The sequence below is a fragment of the Staurois parvus genome, unplaced genomic scaffold (assembly GCF_062004578.1).
Source record: "Staurois parvus isolate SC_StPar_1 unplaced genomic scaffold, SC_StPar_1.0 ptg000371l, whole genome shotgun sequence".
NCBI lineage: Eukaryota > Metazoa > Chordata > Amphibia > Anura > Ranidae > Staurois > Staurois parvus.
In genome coordinates, this window is record NW_028318167.1 from 3,132,196 (window position 1) to 3,151,682 (window position 19,487).

At 39.8% G+C, this 19,487-nt stretch overlaps 1 protein-coding gene across 3 annotated transcripts in view; it reads right to left on the reverse strand.

Moving 5' to 3' along the window:
- ASPH (aspartate beta-hydroxylase) overlaps nucleotides 1-19,487 on the reverse strand; it is a 257,770-nt gene that overhangs the window by 118,387 nt on the left and 119,896 nt on the right. For all 3 annotated transcript variants that reach the window (XM_089685319.1, XM_089685317.1, XM_089685318.1), the window contains exons 10-13: nucleotides 18,994-19,044; nucleotides 11,959-11,991; nucleotides 8,274-8,315; nucleotides 4,684-4,728 (exon numbers count right to left, since the gene is read on the reverse strand). In XM_089685319.1, the coding sequence (XP_089541445.1) occupies nucleotides 4,684-4,728; nucleotides 8,274-8,315; nucleotides 11,959-11,991; nucleotides 18,994-19,044 (171 nt within the window). The remainder of the gene's footprint in view (nucleotides 1-4,683; nucleotides 4,729-8,273; nucleotides 8,316-11,958; nucleotides 11,992-18,993; nucleotides 19,045-19,487) is intronic.

The following is a 19,487-nucleotide window of genomic DNA, read 5'->3' on the forward strand; positions in this document are numbered from 1 at the left end:
TGAGTGTGCTCCCCCCACATTATATTCCACTCCCAGATTCCCAACTAGTGTTACTGTGACTCTCTCTACGTCAAAGACTTGGCCATTGTTTTGCTTGCTTGTCACATCACAGATGGGTTGTAAACCACAACCTTATTCAGATCCTCCCAATAAGGTGGTGCCCACATATATATTTACTAGATGTAGTGACCAATTGGGGTATCTTATATGAGCCACCATATAGAAAAGGGGGGGGTGGGGGGGTGGGGGTGAGGGGTATATAATAAATTGTTAGCAAGCTGTGCTCTGTGTTCTGGGACACACAAGTACTTAGTATGACCAAATCAGGAGCCGAGAGGTAAACTAATTCCATACTTGTACTGTACATTGTATTGTAATGATCATAATCCACCATATATGTGCTGTACATATTGTTTAGTGTGTTATTTTCAAATATTTTGCAACCCTATCAATAAATGTATATTGTAGATTGAATTTTTTTTGTCCAAGAATCTTCAGATCTACCTGTGTTTATACTCTTCATGATTACAATGCATTCACATATACACTTAACCTAGTTAACATTTGCAAGACTGTTTACATCGTTGTCTTTATTTGAGTATAGGTCTACTTTACCAATTTCCATGTGAACAATTAACTTTGTTCAAAACAATCATCCCGACTACTAAGCTCAGTGAAAGACTACATTTAACTTCCTCTTTAGTTTAAAGTTTATGTTACCCTAAATATTTGTTTTCTAATGTGTGTTCACATAAGTGTATTTTAGAAATCTTAAGCCCCGTACACACAATGAGAATATTGGATGAACGATCGCCTGTTTTTTTTACGCCTGCTAGTCTTACATCAAAAGTCAAAAGGTTACTAAAGATATGAAAATTCTCCTATGAAAGAAAAGAATTTCGAAAGTGATAGCATGTATTGTATCTTCGGACGACTACTGTACTGATTAAACAAAAATCGTATGATCTGGTATCGTATGAGAAAAAAATTTCACGCTTGTCCCTTCGGATATTGTCGCACGAATTGTCGTGATCAGCTCTCAAAAGCTGTGTACTAACAATCTGATTATTGGATGATCGGTCCTCGTACGTACATTTTTGTGCGATTTTCTTATAGTATCTGGTGGATCCTGCCAGTCACCTTTCTTCCTTGTTGTAAACAGAACACGCAAAGCACAGAAGCTGATACTTTGCCTGGCCATTCAGTGGTGCAGAACACTGTGCAGACACACAGCTTGCCTGTATTGGATAGTCTGCTCAGTCACCATGCCCCCCCCCCTCTCAACCAATCGCAGCCTGCTTCCAACACACACCCCCTTCTCAATCACAGTATGCCTTCTGAACATGTCCCCTGCTCAAGCATAGCCTGCATCTTGTCTCAGGCTGAATAGACTATGGAATACAGGCACTCAACCTTGCTTCCTCTACATACAATGCAGGGTTAATAGCCCCGCACTGTGCATGATGACGCTGAGGAACCGTCTACAGCCCACAACATCAGGGAGAAGTAGAGCACGCCAAAATGGGGGGTTAAGGTAAATATTAAATCCTCTTCAGCTCCCCTAGACCCAAACCAGTCTTTTTCCCCTGCAGCACAGGGGACCCCACTGCAAGTTTTTATTCTCCACCTAGACTTGGGCTATTTTAGGGCTCGTAATGTTACCTTAAATACCTAGTCAGTGTAATTTTGCACATTTATTTATTTATTTCAGGTACTTATATAGTGCTGTCAATTTATGCCGTGCTTTACATATATATTGTACATTCACATCAGTCCCTAACCCTCAAGGGGCGCACAATCTAAGCTCCCTAACTTACATTCATACATACACATATTAAGGCCAATTTAGACAGCTTCCAATTAACCGACCAGCATGTCTTTGGAGTGTAGGAGGAAACCAGCGTTCCCGGAGGAAACCCACGCAGACACAGGGAGAACATGCAAACTCCAGGCAGATGGTGCCGTGGTTGGGATTTGAACCAACAACCCTAGTACAGCCAGGTGGAAGTGCTAACCATTTAGCCACTGTGTACATAAAAGCAGTGTGTGGGCTTGGCACACTTTATGAGGCTGTGATTCTCTGTCAACCACAATAGTTATTATAGTTTATGCCTATGATCACCACTCTTGCTCTGTCACATATGAGGAGCAGCACTGCAATCTATCTCTAGAGTAAAACACAATACCCACCCTTGGGAAGAAAATGAAGCTTCCTCTGGGACAGAGAAACATCCATTTGCTAGCCTTGGAGACAGACAGCAGCCTCATTAACTACCAGAACACAATAAGACATCAAATGCATTCATGTAATTTGCAGCCACACAACAGTGCCAGATTAATCCTTCAGGTGACATACAAGAGCAGATTAGTTCAGTCTCCTGTCTACAAAATGGGTCAATAGATTTATGCTCCAGTGTTAGGCGTGACAACAGAAGAGGAATCATTTATAAGCCATAGCAGACTGGAGTGTAATGTTTCAGGCCTTAACTAGACATTACATTTGGAATGACACGCAACAGAATCTGATACAGGCATCTTTCATCAGGAACATGCAATTGTATCACCAGAATGATGTAGCAAATTCTTATGATGTTACTTAATGCAGATTAAAGCTGTAATCCTAGATTGCACGTAGGCTGGTCTAATTTGTGATCATCAAAAAAAACAAAAGCAAAGAAACCCTCTCCCAGTTAAGCAGCTATTAGGATTCACAATGCAAGCGTTCTATTTAAATGCTGTTTTTACTCAAACACACAAAGCTGCATTAATATGGAACTGCAGCAGTTGCCCTGCTTTGCCTGCACTTCAAATGCACTGTATTAGGACATGCAGCTTTCAAAGAAACAGCATAATGCAAATCAGGCCAAAAACAACTTCTGAACTGCCAGGTGTACTGCTCAGTACAAGTCCTATGGGATTTCAATCATACTGTACATTCAATGCAGAAAAGAGCACCAGTCATCATGAGCCCCTTGGCCACTAACAAAAAAAAAAAAATAAGGCACTCCTCGGAAGCTACATTGCTACTAAGGCCAGCCATACATGGGTCGAAATTCGACCGATTTTTCATCCGAAAATCGGACCTAAGAATGATCGGCTGATTTTCGCTTTGTTAGTGGGTCAATGGCACCGGACGATTTTTGTGGTTCCTCCCTTTTTCGGTGATCAGCATGTTGGAAAATTCATGGAAAACGACCGATTTTCGACTCAATGATGGTCAAATCGTACGATCATTTTCCCGAAAAGAATATGCGCATGAGCCGTGACCTGGAAGGAACAGAAGTTTTGCCTGTAATATAAGGTGAACATTATGACTTGGTTGGCCGATTTTTGAAATCATTGATGGCACCATCTGATTACCGCGCAAATGAAGTTTTCAATTTTTGGATGAAAAATTGTTCGGAATTCGAACCATGTATGGCCTGCATAAAGGTTACCATAAGTGGACTACTATAAGGCCTAAAAGGCCTCATTCACACAGGCATACTACAGCATATACCCATGCAAGGGCCATGCTTTTCTGCACAGGGGTTCTGTGCATCACCATAAATTTCATTCAAAACAACTAGGACATAGCAGCTGCACAGACACAGCCGCTATTCCCAATTTGACATCCGTGTGGTTTCCCGGCCCTGAATGGATATCTAATTGGGAACAGAATCTGTGTTCATGCAGCCGCTTCATGCAGACATGAAAAGGACTGCCTGCAGGGGATGCACAAACATCTCTGCATCCCTGTGCGGGTAACACAGCCCCTAACACAGGAGTACCCTGTAGTACATGAATATGAACAAGGCCTTAAAGTCACTAACAGAATTTTTGCGCTCTTCCCTTTGTGATTTCCATCATTCCCTCCTCCTCCACCACATTACATTATCACACACTACAAAGACTAAGCAGCTTCTGACATCATAGTATGTGTTTTTCTGGAAGATAGGACGACGGTTTTTTAGAACTGAAATTCACACAAACAACCTTATAGCAAGCAGAAAAGAAAAAAAGTTTTCTAATGACAGGATGGACAGATAAAATTGATTATATTAAGCAAAATAATTCTGCAACTTTAAGTTCTATCACAAACAACTGAGACTACCCTAAGGCGCTCCATGCACACTAGCAATTTTTTCTGTGTCCATGCACACTACTTTAGGCTATTAGCATTCTTTGATTTCCATCTTCTAGGAGCAGAAAAAAATTTTTTTGTGGAGTTTTTTTTTTAGAGTGTTTTTCCACCAGAAAAAAAAAAAAACCTAAACGCTACTAACAGCTTTTTTTTCCAGTTTTTTTTTCTCCATGTACTGTGAAAATGCTAATAAAACAGTAACACTCCTAAAACGCTACTAAATATGCCATTACCAGCATTTTTTATCCAGTGTTTTTTCCAGTATTTTTTTAGCTTAAAAAAAAACAAACAAACACTAGTGTGCATGGAGCCTAAAATGCATATAAAATGATTGCCTAAAAGTTCCCTTGATTGTTTAGTTATGGAAAAAAATAACTTTCATTGTAATTTTCCCAAAAGCCTGTTTCTAGCTAGGCCTTACACAGTGGTGTCCTGACAAGGGGAAGCAAAAGCCATCGTTACATTGTGTCACTTACGTTTTGACCACTATGGTGACCCAGTTTTTATATCTGCTTTTAGACATTTTAGTTTAATTTAGTTTAGACTGATAAATTGCTTACCTGCATGATCTTCATGGGGCTCCTCAGATGTCACTGTGTTTTGTTCTGAAAAAACAAAAATTAAATTACTATTTTTATACTGGATTTAGTGCCAACAGTTTGCGCAGCACTTTACAAAGGGGGACAGTACAGTTACAATACAAGTTTTTTTTTTATACAATAGGGTTAGTGAGTGGCGATTTCATGAAATACAGAATGATCTGGGTGTCCTAGAAGATCACAGGGAAAAAAAATGCCAGTGGTCTAGTAAAGTGTTTGTAAGCATACACAGGTTGATGCTTAAATATAAATATTGATACAAGTATTTCTTGCAAAAATGTAACTTGTTTGACTGAAACAAGAAAAATGCCAGTGCTTTTTTTAAATTTTTTTTACAAAAACACATTGTGAGCGATTTGTTTTTACAAGGGTCTAGGAGCATTTAGCTTTTTTTCCTGCTAAAAAATGCTCTCAAAAATGCAAGAAAAAAAAAAAAAAAGTTTTTTTTTTTTTTTCTTTCTGACTCTAAACGCTGAACTTAAAAAATGCCTCTGGACTACCCAATGTGCATGGACACAGAGGATAACAGGCAAATGTACATTTTCACCAGCACACCCTGGATCTCTAATATGGTTCAAAGAGGTTTTTAGTGCAAAAAGATCACATCACAAAAGAAAGTGCAACGTTTCAGAGCTGCGCAGGACCCCTTCATCAGGCATGTGATGACACATCAGGCATCATCACACACTACATGCCTGACGAAGAGGGATCCTGCGGGGCTTCGCAACGTTGCACTCTTTTGTGATGTGATCTTTTTTACAATAAAGACCTCTTTGAACCATATTGGAGATGATGTTTCCAGTCCCAGCTGGTAGTCGCTACAGCACCTACCATTATTGAGCCATATTTCCAGGAATGTGTGTGATGGGAATATAGATAAGCTTCTACAGGCAAAACGCTAAACTCATCTAGGAGCAGCATTTTATTAAGCCCAGTGTGCATGAAGCCTAAATATGGAATAGTCTTTCACCGGAACTGGATAAATATTCCTCAGTACATGACTACAGTGACAGGAAGCTTAGACAAGGATTCCTTCTTTATTCCTAGGGGCTACAGTGATGTAGTAGAGAGGGAAAAGTTATGTGGTGCTGAGGTGGGGCATTAAAGAGAAACTTATTTTTTGCCCTGCATGGACAAGGAACATATTTACTTAAAAAAAGGGAATTTTCCACTTTTCTCCGTATGCAGAAAAAAAACTACAACAACAACATGTCACTGGGAGCTTATACAGGGTCTCTTACTTCTTCTTTCATAGAAGCTGAATGAAGAAGCGAGGCAGCAAAGGAAAGCCAAATATGTGTTGCTTAAGGGAAAGATGGGTGCATTAAAACTGCAGTTATGACCATTTAAGGATTTTCTTCTTGGAAAAAAAAAATCTTTGGTGTTTTTTTTTTTTTTTTTTTTTTTTTTTTTTTTAAGTTAGCCAAAGCAGAAATAGGCTGTGCTAAATTCTGCAGCCTAGCTTTACTTTGAAGTGGAACAGCTGGTTGCTGTCTAAATATCTCTGCAACAGATCAATGGCAGTTGTGCAGGGTGCTTATGTGAAAATGTCAGATTGTGTATAAATGGGTTTTAGGGAATATGCTTAAAAAAGACAAAGAAGAGATGGTGGGAGTTAGTACAGGTTTTCCTAACTATTGTTTGGGTACAAATATATATAGCATATACACACACACACACACACACACACACACACACACACACACATATATATATGTTCATTCTACTGAGTTGAGTGACACAGTCAGTGGGAGGGGATAGACATATGCATGCCTGGGAAACAGCAGCGGAAGCTCCCTGCAGTTTATATATTTTTCCCATCTGTCATCACTTTTCAAGCTACTGATATCAGGTGCAGAATAAAGGTTGCACTTGTGAATGTTTTATTAAAAACAAACACTGAGTTTGTCTGCATTTATATCCCTCCGATTGTTTGATTATCACTGGGTTTGCTGGCTTTCATCTGCCTGGAAGAGGGATACCATTTGCACCCACCATGGTGTCTTATTTGTGGAGAGAACTGCAGAAGACAGCACACTAATTGTAGAGAGTGATTAACACTGTTTCTAGGGGATGCCTAATGTGACCTTTTATAATCTTAACCCGGCCATAACAGAACCAAATCTTAGCTGGGTTCAGCAGGGACAGGTCAAGATTCCATCTACGGACAGGCTAGTTGGATTTTTTACTTGCGATCACTTCAGGCAGCTATAGCAGTTAGCAGTATTCATTGAGTTCTGCCAGCAGGGAAGCCTCCCCACTGGCAGAACACAATGCTGTAGGAAGGATTCCCCCATTAACACGGACTGTGTTGATGGGGGAAAACAAGAATTATTTTTCCTGCAACCCATGGTTGCATAAAAGAAAACTGCATCATCTATGGCTTGTTTTAAGATCCTACTCAAAAGGTGAGAGTCATGGGTGATCATCAGTGCACTGCATCCAGTCCTATCTCACATATCACAGAAGAGCATCACAAATGTATAACACGAGAAGTGGACTTGTTTTTAGCTACTGAATTTACACCATCATTATGCTGATGATGAACGACAATGTATATAAACTTTGGTTAATGATCATCTTTATTTGTTGCTCCTTATATTATATTAATGAGTATATTCAGCACAGAATTTCACTGAATTAGATTTGTTATGAGAGTTTACTTCAAGGTTTCACACACTGTTGGTTTAGTGCCACTATTTTATTATGTAAATCAGCTTCTAACCTCAGCTTGTTCAATGAAGCTTTGGCAATGAAACCTGGAAGCTGATTGGTTTCTATGCAGAAGTGAGTCTGATTTTGCACTCTTCAGCTTTAGTAAATAAACCCCACTAGTGTCACAGCCAAGGCAAATTGCAATGCAGGGCCAGGCAGAAAAGAAACACGGTTTTGGAAAGAATCTCTAAAAAATTTTTGATTTTGATGGGATCCTTAATACACATGCATCCTTCACGAAGATTGTTGGTGGTTTATTACGATAGCATACGGAGGGAGAAAAAAAAATATTTTTTGTTTTAGAAATAGATATTTGATACAGAGTTTACCAATGACCAGGTTTTGCGGAACATTTTAGGTTTTCTAAATGGGAGTAGCAGGTCTCTGAGTCCAGCCAAATATATAAATGGCTGCATCTCAACATAGTAGGAAGGGGGAAAGATGATTCTCTCTCAGCTGTGTTAGTAATCTGGACTTCAGCTATTCACACTGTAATCAGACTATTTTTCAGTTTTATTTAGCAAGGTAAAACAACTCAAAAATGTCCATTCTCTAGTTGGAAATAGTAAATGTGAAATATTTGCATGGAATATCTCTTTTTAATGTGACAAAATGTAAAAAGATATTTGTAAATGGTTTATTTTTGTCTTGAACACACTATAATAATCATATATAAAAGCACTGAAACTAGCAATACTAAACTTGTTGCAAACAATTACACAGTAGTACAATGGCCAAAATTTGGAACTTCAGTACTGTAAAATCAAAATGTAATGTGTATGATGTTGACAGGCCCTTAAATGCTTAGAGTGTGCATTGATAAAAGGCTTGCATACCTGCTGCATGATTACTTGGCCTATCGCTCTCTTCTGGGCTCTCTGTAAATTAAAAGTATTTATTAGAAACAATTCATACTAACCAAATCTATTCCTACTAGCAAGATATCCTTTTTCCAATATGTCTGTACCAATGCAAGCACAGGTCATCTTTCTAAATCCTGTGTATAACTCATCACCTATTGCCGTATGACAGGCAGGTTGCAAGAACAGAATCACACAAGAAAGTGCAGTAGTGCTGAGGTTTTTTATTTTTTTTAATTTTTACAGCCAGCCTTAATGTAAATGTGATCTGGACAGCTATGTAGCCGCTAATCATATCTACAGTGCTTATGATCTTATGCATCCCTTCCATGGTTCCTGGGCTCTCCCCTCTACCGGGAGGCCTGGGAACATAAAAAGGGGTCCAGAAAGGCAAGCTGGGGGGACAGGAGAACATCCATTTCCTGATCTCCTCTGCTGTGTATGCAAGCCTGAAGTGAGCAGCTCTAAGATCTTGTGGCTTAAGAGCAGCAATCTCTGGATGCTGTGGCCAGGGAAGTAGCTAATCAAGCACAATCTGTGCTTGATTAGCTAAAGTTGAGAGCAGAGGAGACATTAGGGGTCTAATAGACCCCTGAGGTCTCCATACAGAGGACCTGTTACCCACGCAATGCTATCACAGGAGGAGCCTGCATCATCCAACTGCCATATACATGCTGGTCTTCTAAACAGTTGTAAGTGAAATTATTTTACATATGGTTGGCAATAAATGGTTTTACACTATGGGAGATCTCTCCTTTCTGCCTCTCTCCTATTAATAGGTTTTGAGTGTATCCTTTGGAGGCATTAGTGGGATAAGTGGCATCAATTTGAACGTTCTTAAAGTGATCTCCCCAGGCTAAAGCTGATGGTTGGGTGATGATGCAGGCTTCTCCCCACCTTTTATGTATTGGTGTATGGTCACATCAGCAAGTGCTATTTGACTCTGGTGCATTCCATTACAGTCAATTCATTCTGGTGAGTGTGGAGTGTTTGCACATGAGCACCGTGGAAAGGAGCTCTAGAAATGTATATTTATTTTTTCACAAGGGTGAAATACAGACACCGTACACAGGAATTAATTTATTATTTATTTTATTGGGCAATTTCGTTGGACTGTTTTTTGTGGACTATTTATATAGTGTAAGAGCTTTTTTGTTTAAGTTTGACTATTCATTGATTTAACACTGTTTATTGTTTGCATAGAGATATACACAATATTTTGTAAATTGTTTATACAGGTCTGGGTGTTTCACATCGAGGCCTTCTTAGCTCCCTTGTAAGAGCATGAAAGTTAAAAAAACAAAACAAAACAAAAACAAAAAAAATTGTACACACCCAAAAATGCAAACACATGCATAGGGTACAGCCAGGGGCGGACTGACCATTTGGAAACTCGGGCACTGCCCGAGGGCCCGGGGTCAGTAGGGGGCCCCATGAGATGCCCCTGGTACCTTTTTTCATAGGCTTTTTTGAGTTTGGGCAAGGACATAGGGGCCCCATGAGTTGTCAGTCCGCCCCTGGGTACAGCTATTGTGCCACACCTTGTATATCGCCATGAATGTAATAACAATGGAAAATATTTTTTTCAAAAGCAACCTGTCAAGTAAAAAAAAATTTTTTTATTAAATGTTTCTCCCTTTAACCCCTTATTAACCATTAATTTACTCTAATCAGCCTTAATTCTTATCCTTATTTCCTCCTATTTAATTATTTTCCTGCTGATTTTTTTTGTTCCTTTCTATTTTATAAACTATTAAAACTTAATATTTTTTGTTTTTGCTTTAATATTTTTACACCTTTAACATATTTACACTTTTTACTTTGAAAAATGCGCAAAATTTAAAAAAATATGTATTTCATTTGTAAATAACATTTCAATGCTCTGTACCAGAATCATAGTTTTAGTGTCATTTTGAACAGGAAAAATTACAGAATAAAATGTGCACTTGTTATGTGTAGTACACTATTTTTAATCTAGCACTGCTCAAAAAAGGGCTTTTTTTTAGTTTTGTTACATTTAATTGTCTAAGGATTGTGGAAAAAAGGTCATTGTTGCAAGACAATATTCCTGAAAAGAAAACCTTGTTTGTCCTTAAACAAAAAAAAAAAAAAAAATGTATCATGTTATCTTAAGTAATGACAAAATTATTGCCAAATAAACAGGACCATAGCATAAAATGTAAAAATTGCTGTGGTCCATAAGGGGTGAACAGATGTGAGAGACGAAATGGTTAAGGAGCAGGGCTGCCGTGTCCTTAAAAAGGATAGTTATGCAAGTAAGGGGCCTATGCAAGTAAGGGGCGTTTGTGGATAAAAACAAACTGTGTATCTGAAGTTGAATAATGCCCTTATTATAGATGTAGGCCATTTACATACCTAATGAAGCCTGACTGGAATACTCTCAGGACAAGTGAGGCCTACATGTCACTGCTCACCTTCTCCATCACAGGAAGGAGCTCTCAGATGCTGAGCTCAGAGCTACTACATCAAGGGAGAGATAGAGCATGTGAAGGGGTCTGAATAAGAGAGAAAGCTCACTCCTGTGATGGTGGAGGTGAGCAGTAATGACTAGGCCTCACTAAAGCAATGTCCTGGGAGTATTCCAGCCAGGCTTCATGAGGTATGTAAATGGCCTACACCTATAGCAAGAACATTATTCAACTTTAGATGGACACACTGTTTGCTTTTATCCACAGAGGCTCCTTATCTGCATAGGAAGTTCTTTGGTGAAGGTGAACTATCCCTTTAACAACTGCTGACAGCTGAAGTGTAAACAAAACCGTTGCTGGCAGGTATCGGTAATTGGTATTGGCAAGTACAAAAAAACCAAAACAAAACAGAAAAACCTTTAAACGATTTAACGTTCCTCCTAAGGAACCAACACGCCGTGACGTCACACTGCCGAAGCCTCGTGAAGGTCCGGCGGCCATCTTAATTTTGGTCAATGCTGCGTTAACTCATAGCACCCAGAGTAGAGAATCCCTGTAACACAGGCTGCAGACCCATCCATCCTTAAAAGGGACCTCTGGATGAGCTGACCACCTACCCAGCCCAAGAGTTTCTGCTGTGCTGCTTAACACCCTGAAGGAAGTTTACCACATGCCTGGAATATCTCGTTCCCTAAAGTGGACCATGTTGGATATATTTATATGCGCATATTCAATGCGCATCTGGTGAGTGCGCATTTTTACAATGCACAAGCACTTGAATATCGCTGCGGTTGGGATCCTTTATCACCACTATCAATATAAGTACTTTTTATGAACTTTTAAATTTGTATTTTAATTTACATTTATTTTTATTGATTTAGCCCTCATTTGTATTTTAGCGCTGCACTCCTTGTTTACATTACAGAAAATACAACCCTCCCACACAAAAAAAAAAAAAGAGGAAGAATCACATGATCTCTTTTACCACCTTCAACGAGATTACATGATATGATGCCTAACATCTTTGGTCATCTGACCAGCTCTGAATGGAGTCTAAACAACATTTTCTCTAGGAAGGAAGTATTTCAGGCTATTTGTCATCTACTGTATACATCTTGGTATGCCTGTTAAAGTGGATCTCTTCACAGATCCTAATTTTAAACAAGCTCAAAATATTTGTTTCCTCTAGTAGCATACAGGTTTTAAATAAAATAATAAAGTCGTAAACTAACCTTTTACTTGATGTTCTTCATACAATTTCTCATCTGAAAAAACAATGAAATTAAATTAAATAAAGCAAAACTAAATAAAATGAGATGCACTATACACTTTAGAGAAAAAAGGTTTTTTTCCATAGGGCCCCATAAATTGTAGTTTGCCCTGGAAGCAAAGGGGACCCTAGGTACTGTAAACTACAGATTTGAATCCCAAAATCAATATGCTGAAACTAAAAAGTGCACATTTTAATCTATCTTCAAAGTTTACATCACAAGTACTGTAATCTAAACTACTCTGTTATTTTTCATGAACAGCAGTCAGACCTACTCCTCTGCTATCAGCAAAGCTCATGCTCAATGAGCTGTAGATCTGACTCAGATCATTGCTTCCATACAGCGTAAGGACCTTAACAACATGCTGGCAACAAGCATTTCTGCTGGTATGTGGCTATTTTCCGAATACAACAAACTGTATGACTTTGAACACCATTTGTTCTGATGCTCCTAGAATGTATTTAGCAGAGTTAATAATTAATGAACATTGTATAAAGGCAGTTTAAATAATGAGGCAGCCATGACACAAGCTGCCATTGACTGTTAGCGAGGACATTACCAGTCTTAGACCAAGCCAGATTCCATAATATTACACCACCAATAAACCAATAGCTGTAATCTCAACAAGAACCAATACCAGTGTTGCAAAAAAAAGGTTGAGAAACAGTCTGATTTGCAGAAACTACCGCAAATGTAACGGTTAACAGCATAAGCAAAAGACACTTCCAACTCAACACTTTAACAAAGCCAATTACAATTTGGCATGAATTCTGCTATGCAGGCATACTCTTAAAGCACACAGTACTACAAGCAGCTTGGAACTGCAGCACCTGTTCTCTGATGAGATTTACAGTAAAAGGAGATCAGAAAGTGGCTGACTACAGAGAATACATACACAAGCAACATGGAAAGGAGTTTTTCTTAAAAGAATAAGGCTTCTTTTATATGGCCGTTTTCATGTAGCCATCGGATTACAGGGGCCAAGAATCATTATTATGATGGTTATAATACACGAGTTATATAGTGCCAACAGTCTGTGCAGCGCTTTACAACATGAAGGTAGACAGTACATTTACAATACAATTTCATACAATAGGAATCAGAGGGCCTAGCTCGTTAGAGCTTACAATCAGCAGATTCTTGCTGCTGAAATGACCAGAGCATGCGAACAGCAGCAGGCGGTCAGCCTATTTAAACCAAGGAAAATCTGACAGCAGCCATTGCTATATGCATGTAGCCACACACAGTGTGAATGCCTACGGTTACGGACAGATGTCCAGGCCTGGATACAGTCAGCAGCAACCAAGCGCAGACATCTGTCTCTAACTGTACGTGTTCATTGTGTGGGGTACGTTCCCTAAAATATAAATACTACATGAATTTTTACCTTAGAACAACTCATGTGGTATTTATCTCAAAAGTATTCAATTCACTTAAAAATATGCATCATTTAACAAATGCCTTAAATATGTATACTTTTCAATATTTAGAACCTAAATCTAGTGTCTTTTTTTGTTGATTTAATTTTTTTTTTCTTTACACAGGCTAACACTGCACTAGAAGAAGATTGTTCTAAGAATGGCACACAGAAATATTGTGAAAACATGAAAACGCTCTTAGGCCTCATGCACACTTGGCGTTTGCCAAGCTCCTCTGAATGCTTTTTATCCTGGCAGGAGAAAAGTAGCTTACAAACCGCACCTAAAACTGCATTTTGCAAACATGTTTTGAAGTATCAGACATTTGGGCATTCATGCATTCCATTGACCAGAATATTCATGTATTCTAGCCATTAAAATGCATAAATGTTCAAGAGCTAAAACGAGCCCAGCGTTTAGGCATGTTTAAATGCATTTACATGCATCAAGCATTTTTTCTGCTCAAACACTTTTCTCCTGGATGCACAATTAATTTTTTTTTTTTCCAGCCTCAAAAACACTATCTAATACACCCGTAAACACCTATGTGTGCATGGTCACACAGGCCAACATAGAGGGGCATTTAGAGGCTGAAAAATAAATTAAAAAAATAAAAAGCCCTTAACAGTGGCACTTTTTACTCAGTGTGCCCAGGCTTTTTACTCCCAAACTTAAGGAATCTCCCACTGAGCAGAACAGGCAGATGACAGGTCCATGTCTGTTCCATTTATGCAGAGTGAACATGGACATAGCCCACTCTGCTCCATTGGAGGCTGGGTGTGAAAGGACCGGCTGTTCGTTTTCACTCGGCAGGCCTCCAATTCAATCCACTTCGATAAAGGGGAACAGATCCCCTTCTGTTCAAATAGGAGGTAGGTGGGTGTAAATAAACACAAATCTGTTTATACCCACCACTCCAAAGAACTGAATGAAGGGTTCAGTAGTGTCTGCCTGAAAAACTGAAAACCGCTCAAGTGAAAAGGGACCTTAGTGTGTCTTCCTTCATAGGACAACCTTTTTCTAGTGAAATGTTACATTCCTGAGCTCAGGGCAGAACATTTCCACATTATAGCATTGTATTCTATGTGTCCATGGACACACAGGCTTTTACCAAAGTTTAGGAGCAGGGAAATTTAGGGGCAGCTAAACGTTCCTCTCCTGAACGCAGAAGAACCACGTTCAGGAGAGGAATGCCAAAGGCGGCAAAAGCGTGTGTAAATGAGGCCAAACTGCTAGCTGTATTTAGTGCTTGGGCATTTATTCCTTTTAATAGCACATACTCTGGCCAATGAAATGAATAAACATCCAAGCACTAAATGCAGTACTGTGTTTACATGCGTTTTTGCCACGTTTAGCAGTTTTCTGCTGCCAGGAGAGTTAACATCTAGGGGAGTTCCAGTGTACATGTAGCCTTACAAATACATGCGTCTCACATCCCAATAACAGGATTATGAAGCTTTTGAACTGTATCCACACAAATACAAGGGATGCTGATAACAAAATGATATGATAAGCATGTTGGCAGAGAAACATTGGGTCTCCTATGTTACTGTACGATGGTAAAAACACATATCAGGCAGTTTGTGGAACCCATAGCAACCAGCCTCTCCCTTTGCATCTATCACAGCATTGTAAAGGAGGGATGTCAGAGGTGGAACTTGGCTCATAAAAGAGAAGTTATGATTCTGATATTTACAAGTTATTACAGTAATTACATGCACAAGGTATAATTTAAGTAAAATAGTGCCTCCATAGGCAAATACTGCTTTTAAGGAAAATAAGCCATCGTCATTTTACAATGCATATTTTTACCATAGCTTATTGAAACACATTTTTCGTTGCGCCATTATATTTGATTACATAGTAAAACACACATAAAAGGAGAACAATGAAAAGAGTATGTTTTGTATTGGTACCACAATGGGCTGCACAGTAATAAAAATATACTGAACAGAAAGGTAGGAGGACAAATTCCCACGACAACAGAATCACCATCAATCACCAGCAAACCCACAGTCTTCTGTCACAGTAATGTAACATCCATAAAGCATATAGCAATGTGCAGAAATTCCACATGCTTGCACAAAATATTCTGTATCGTGCCTTGAAAAAAGTTTTCATATTTTGTCATGTTACAACCAAAAACAAAAGTGTATTTTATTGGGATTTTATGTGACAGACCAACACAAAGTGGCACATACTTGTGAAGTGGAAGGAAAATGATAAATGGTTTTCAAAATTTTTTACAAATAAAATACCTGGTTGTAACGTGACAAAATATAGAAATTTTCAAGGGGTATGAATACTTTTTCAAGGCACTGTATAACTACAAGAACATTTAGATGATGATATGACCGTGCTCCTTATTCCCTTGATCACTAAAGTGCTACATAAAGGAACAGACGTTTGTGAAGAGCAACAATCTCAATGGCATTCTCACGGGGAGAAGGGAGGAATGTAAAATATAAGCAGATTAAACTTCCGGTTGAGTTGTCTTCATGACCTGCTGACCATAATTAAACGGTACCCTTAATAGCAAAATCTTGAAATATTAGTCTTATGTATTTTATGTGTGAATTCTAATGCGGAGTTCAATACTTCAAGCATATGCAGCTTCTTTTCCCCACAATCACCTAATCCACTCAGCGTCTCCTCTTTTCTTTACATAGGGTATCTCCTTTCCCATGCAGGGATCTATGGAGCTATCCTTGCACGTGACCCACCTGCTAACACTATAGCTGATGCTGTGTGTCCATTCATACATACACACAAAACAAGCCACTCTCCTGCTCCCATCAGCTCCCTATGATAGCACTGCTCCAGCTAATCAGTGCATGTAGGACACTCTGGACATACAGTCCCCTTCCCACAAGTGCAGAAAAGCAGAGCTGCACAACATGGAGCATGCAGCGGAGTGGTGTTAGAAAAGTAAGTGTTTGTGTCCACATATTTAGTAACTTGTGCACTAGGGAATAAGTTATGAAAGCATCAATATATAAAACTGTTAGATAGTATTTAACCATTGCCTACCGGGCACTTGTACTCCCTTCCTGCCCAGGCCAATTTTCAGCATTCAGCGCTGTTGCACTTTGAATAATTGCGTGGTCATGCAACATTGTACCCATATGAAATTTTTATAATTGTTCACACAAATAGAGCTTTCTTTTAGTGGTATTTAATTGCCACTGGGTGATTTATTTTTTGCATTATAAAACAAAAAAAGAGCAAAAAATTAAAAAGAAAAATTGTCCTTAGTTTCTATTATAAAATTTTGCAAACAGGTAATTTTTCTGCTTCACTGATGTGCACTAATGAGGCTGCGGAACTGATGAGGTGGCACGGATGAGCTGGCACTGATTATGCTACATTGATATGCAGCAATGATGGGCACTAATAGGCAACACTGATAGGTGGCACTGCTAGACACTGATCATCAGTGTCCTGATGATCAGTGCCGATTTGTTTTCTGACAATTGCCAGTTATCAGCAGTACTTTCCTCATGGTGTGACAGTGTGAGGAAAGTGCAGCTGATAACCCGCAACTGCATTTACCCAGTGATCTGTTGTGTCATTGGACACAGCTGAACACATGGTAAAAGGCCGCTATGATTGTCCTTTTAGCACATCACGTGATCAGCTGTGTCCGTAGGACACAGCGATCACAGAGATCGCCGGGTGCGTGCCGCTGGGGGCTAGCGTTCTGGGAGGACGTCATACGACGCCCTCCCAGAACTGGACAACAACGATGTAGCCGTCATTTGGCTGTAGCGTGGTTAATACTACTTTAACTATCCTCGCTATCCTGGCCAATGCTGACACTTCTCTTCTCTTACGTAGAATTCCCCAAACATTGATTTAAATTTGAAGAAGAGGCCCTAGAGAATAAAATGGTGGGTGTTGCAATTTTTCATGTCACTTGCACAGCGGTTTTTCAAAAGCAAATTTTTTTGGAAAAAAATAAAATCTTTAATTTTATTGCACACAGACATGAATACCCAATTGTTTGGTAAAATATAAAAAGATGATGTTCTGCTGAGTAAACATGTCACTCTTTAAAATTGTATATGACCATGGAACGGCGCCTAACTACGTTACCTACTGTATTTTTCGCTCTATAAGACGCACTTTTTCTCCCCCAAAAAAGGGGGGAAAATGTCAGTGCGTCTTATGGAGCGAATATGGAGCGGCTGGTCTGGTATTTCCACCGCCGCCATGTCAGAATACCGGGCCGGCCGTTCAGCTCTTCTGTGCAGCAGGACTTTACCTGTTCCTCGGTCCAGCGCTGCACAGTCTTCCCGCGCTGGCTTCGTTAGTGTGGGCTCTTGGCTGTGACAGCCAGGTGCCCAGTGCACGTGTGCGAGAAGTGCTGCGCTTTGTGAATTGTACGGCGTCTACCCTGTCCGCAGTCTCTTGGTCATTTCCTGTACTGTCCGCAGTCTCTGGTCATCCCCTGTACTGTCCGCAGTCTCTGGTCATCCCCTGTACTGTCCGCAGTCTCTGGTCATCCCCTGTACTGTCCGCAGTCTCTGGTCATCCCCTGTACTGTGTCCGCAGTCTCTGGTCATCCCCTGTACTAAGTCCGCAGTCTCTGGTCATCTTCTGTAGTATGTCCGCAGTCTCTGGTCATCTTCTGTAGTATGTCCGCAGTCTCTGGTCGTCTCCTGTACTATGTCTGCAGTCCATTGGTTCAGAATATTTTTTTTCTTGTTTTCCGCCTCTAAAACTTAGGTACGTCTTATGGTCAGGTGCATCTTATGGAGCGAAAAATAGAGTTACGCAGGAGTTCTGCAGCTAAAATTACTGGTCTTGCTCTGACGTTTGCAACCAAACATCACAAGTGTGGTACGATCATCATTTACATATGCATGCGGGACTTGCGCACATGTTCACATTTTCGCATAAGCATGGAGGTAGAGGCGCTTTAAATGTTTTATTTTTATTATTTATTTCAAACTTTTTTCTTTTTCCCCATCAATTTTGTTGCTTTCACTAGGGATGAACAACATCCCTTGTGATAGAATGGGTCATGACAAGTCTTCTTTATGGCCTCCAATGCAGCTGATCAGACACAGATCGGTCTGACTGGCTGATTCCCTGGCTGCTAACGGCCACGTAAACAAAGAGCTGCAACCTCGTCGCTTCCAGTTTCTGGGGGGTCACACAGAGAGAGAGCTGAAAATTTTGATACTGATATGATGCTCTCAGTCCGGTATAACTACTTCCCTCCCAGGATGTCATATGCTGTCCACCCGGGGGAGTGGTTAAATAACAATGTATTTACCTTTATCTATTATAGGTATTTATATTGCGCTGATAACTTACATATACATTGTACATTCACATCAGTCCCTGCGCTCAAGGAGCTTACAATGTAAGGTCCCCAAGTTACATTCATATACGCATACAAGGGCCAATTTAGACAGGAGTCAATTAATCTCCCAGCATATCTTTGGCATGTGGAAGGAAACTGGAGTACCCAGAGGAAACTCACGCAAGCACAGAGAGAACATACAAACTCCATGCAGATAGTGCCGTGGCTGGAAAAATGCAGAATTTTAATTTTAGGGAAAAGACTCACCTTGTGTTTTCGTTAAAAGCTCATCTATTTCTTCAGGCGTAAGTTCAAGTGCTGGAATAGCAGCCAAAAAATACCAATATTAGGGCCAGAATATATAAAATAAACAAAACTACATACAGAGCAATTAACCCTCTTCAGATATAAGGTTCTCATCGCAGCCAAATTGGACAACACTGATGTCTATGAGGTACCACTAAAATGACCAGTCAGGGGGTACAGTTAATCAAGCTCTCAATATCTAGCAGCAGTTTTCTTATAATTGTGCAGCCCCTCCATTAATTCTGAAGATGGTCACATCATACATGCACAAGCAGCTACTTTCTAAAGTCACTAAGCATCTCACAGGCTTTGGGCTAGTGTCAGCCCCTAGACTTCAGCAGTAGACTGTAAATTGTTGGATGACAGTTCAGCCAGTTCAGGGGATGCAGATATAGCGCACCTCAGCAAAAGACAGCAACCCTCATGAGATGGCTAGGTGTTAAGGCCCACTCATC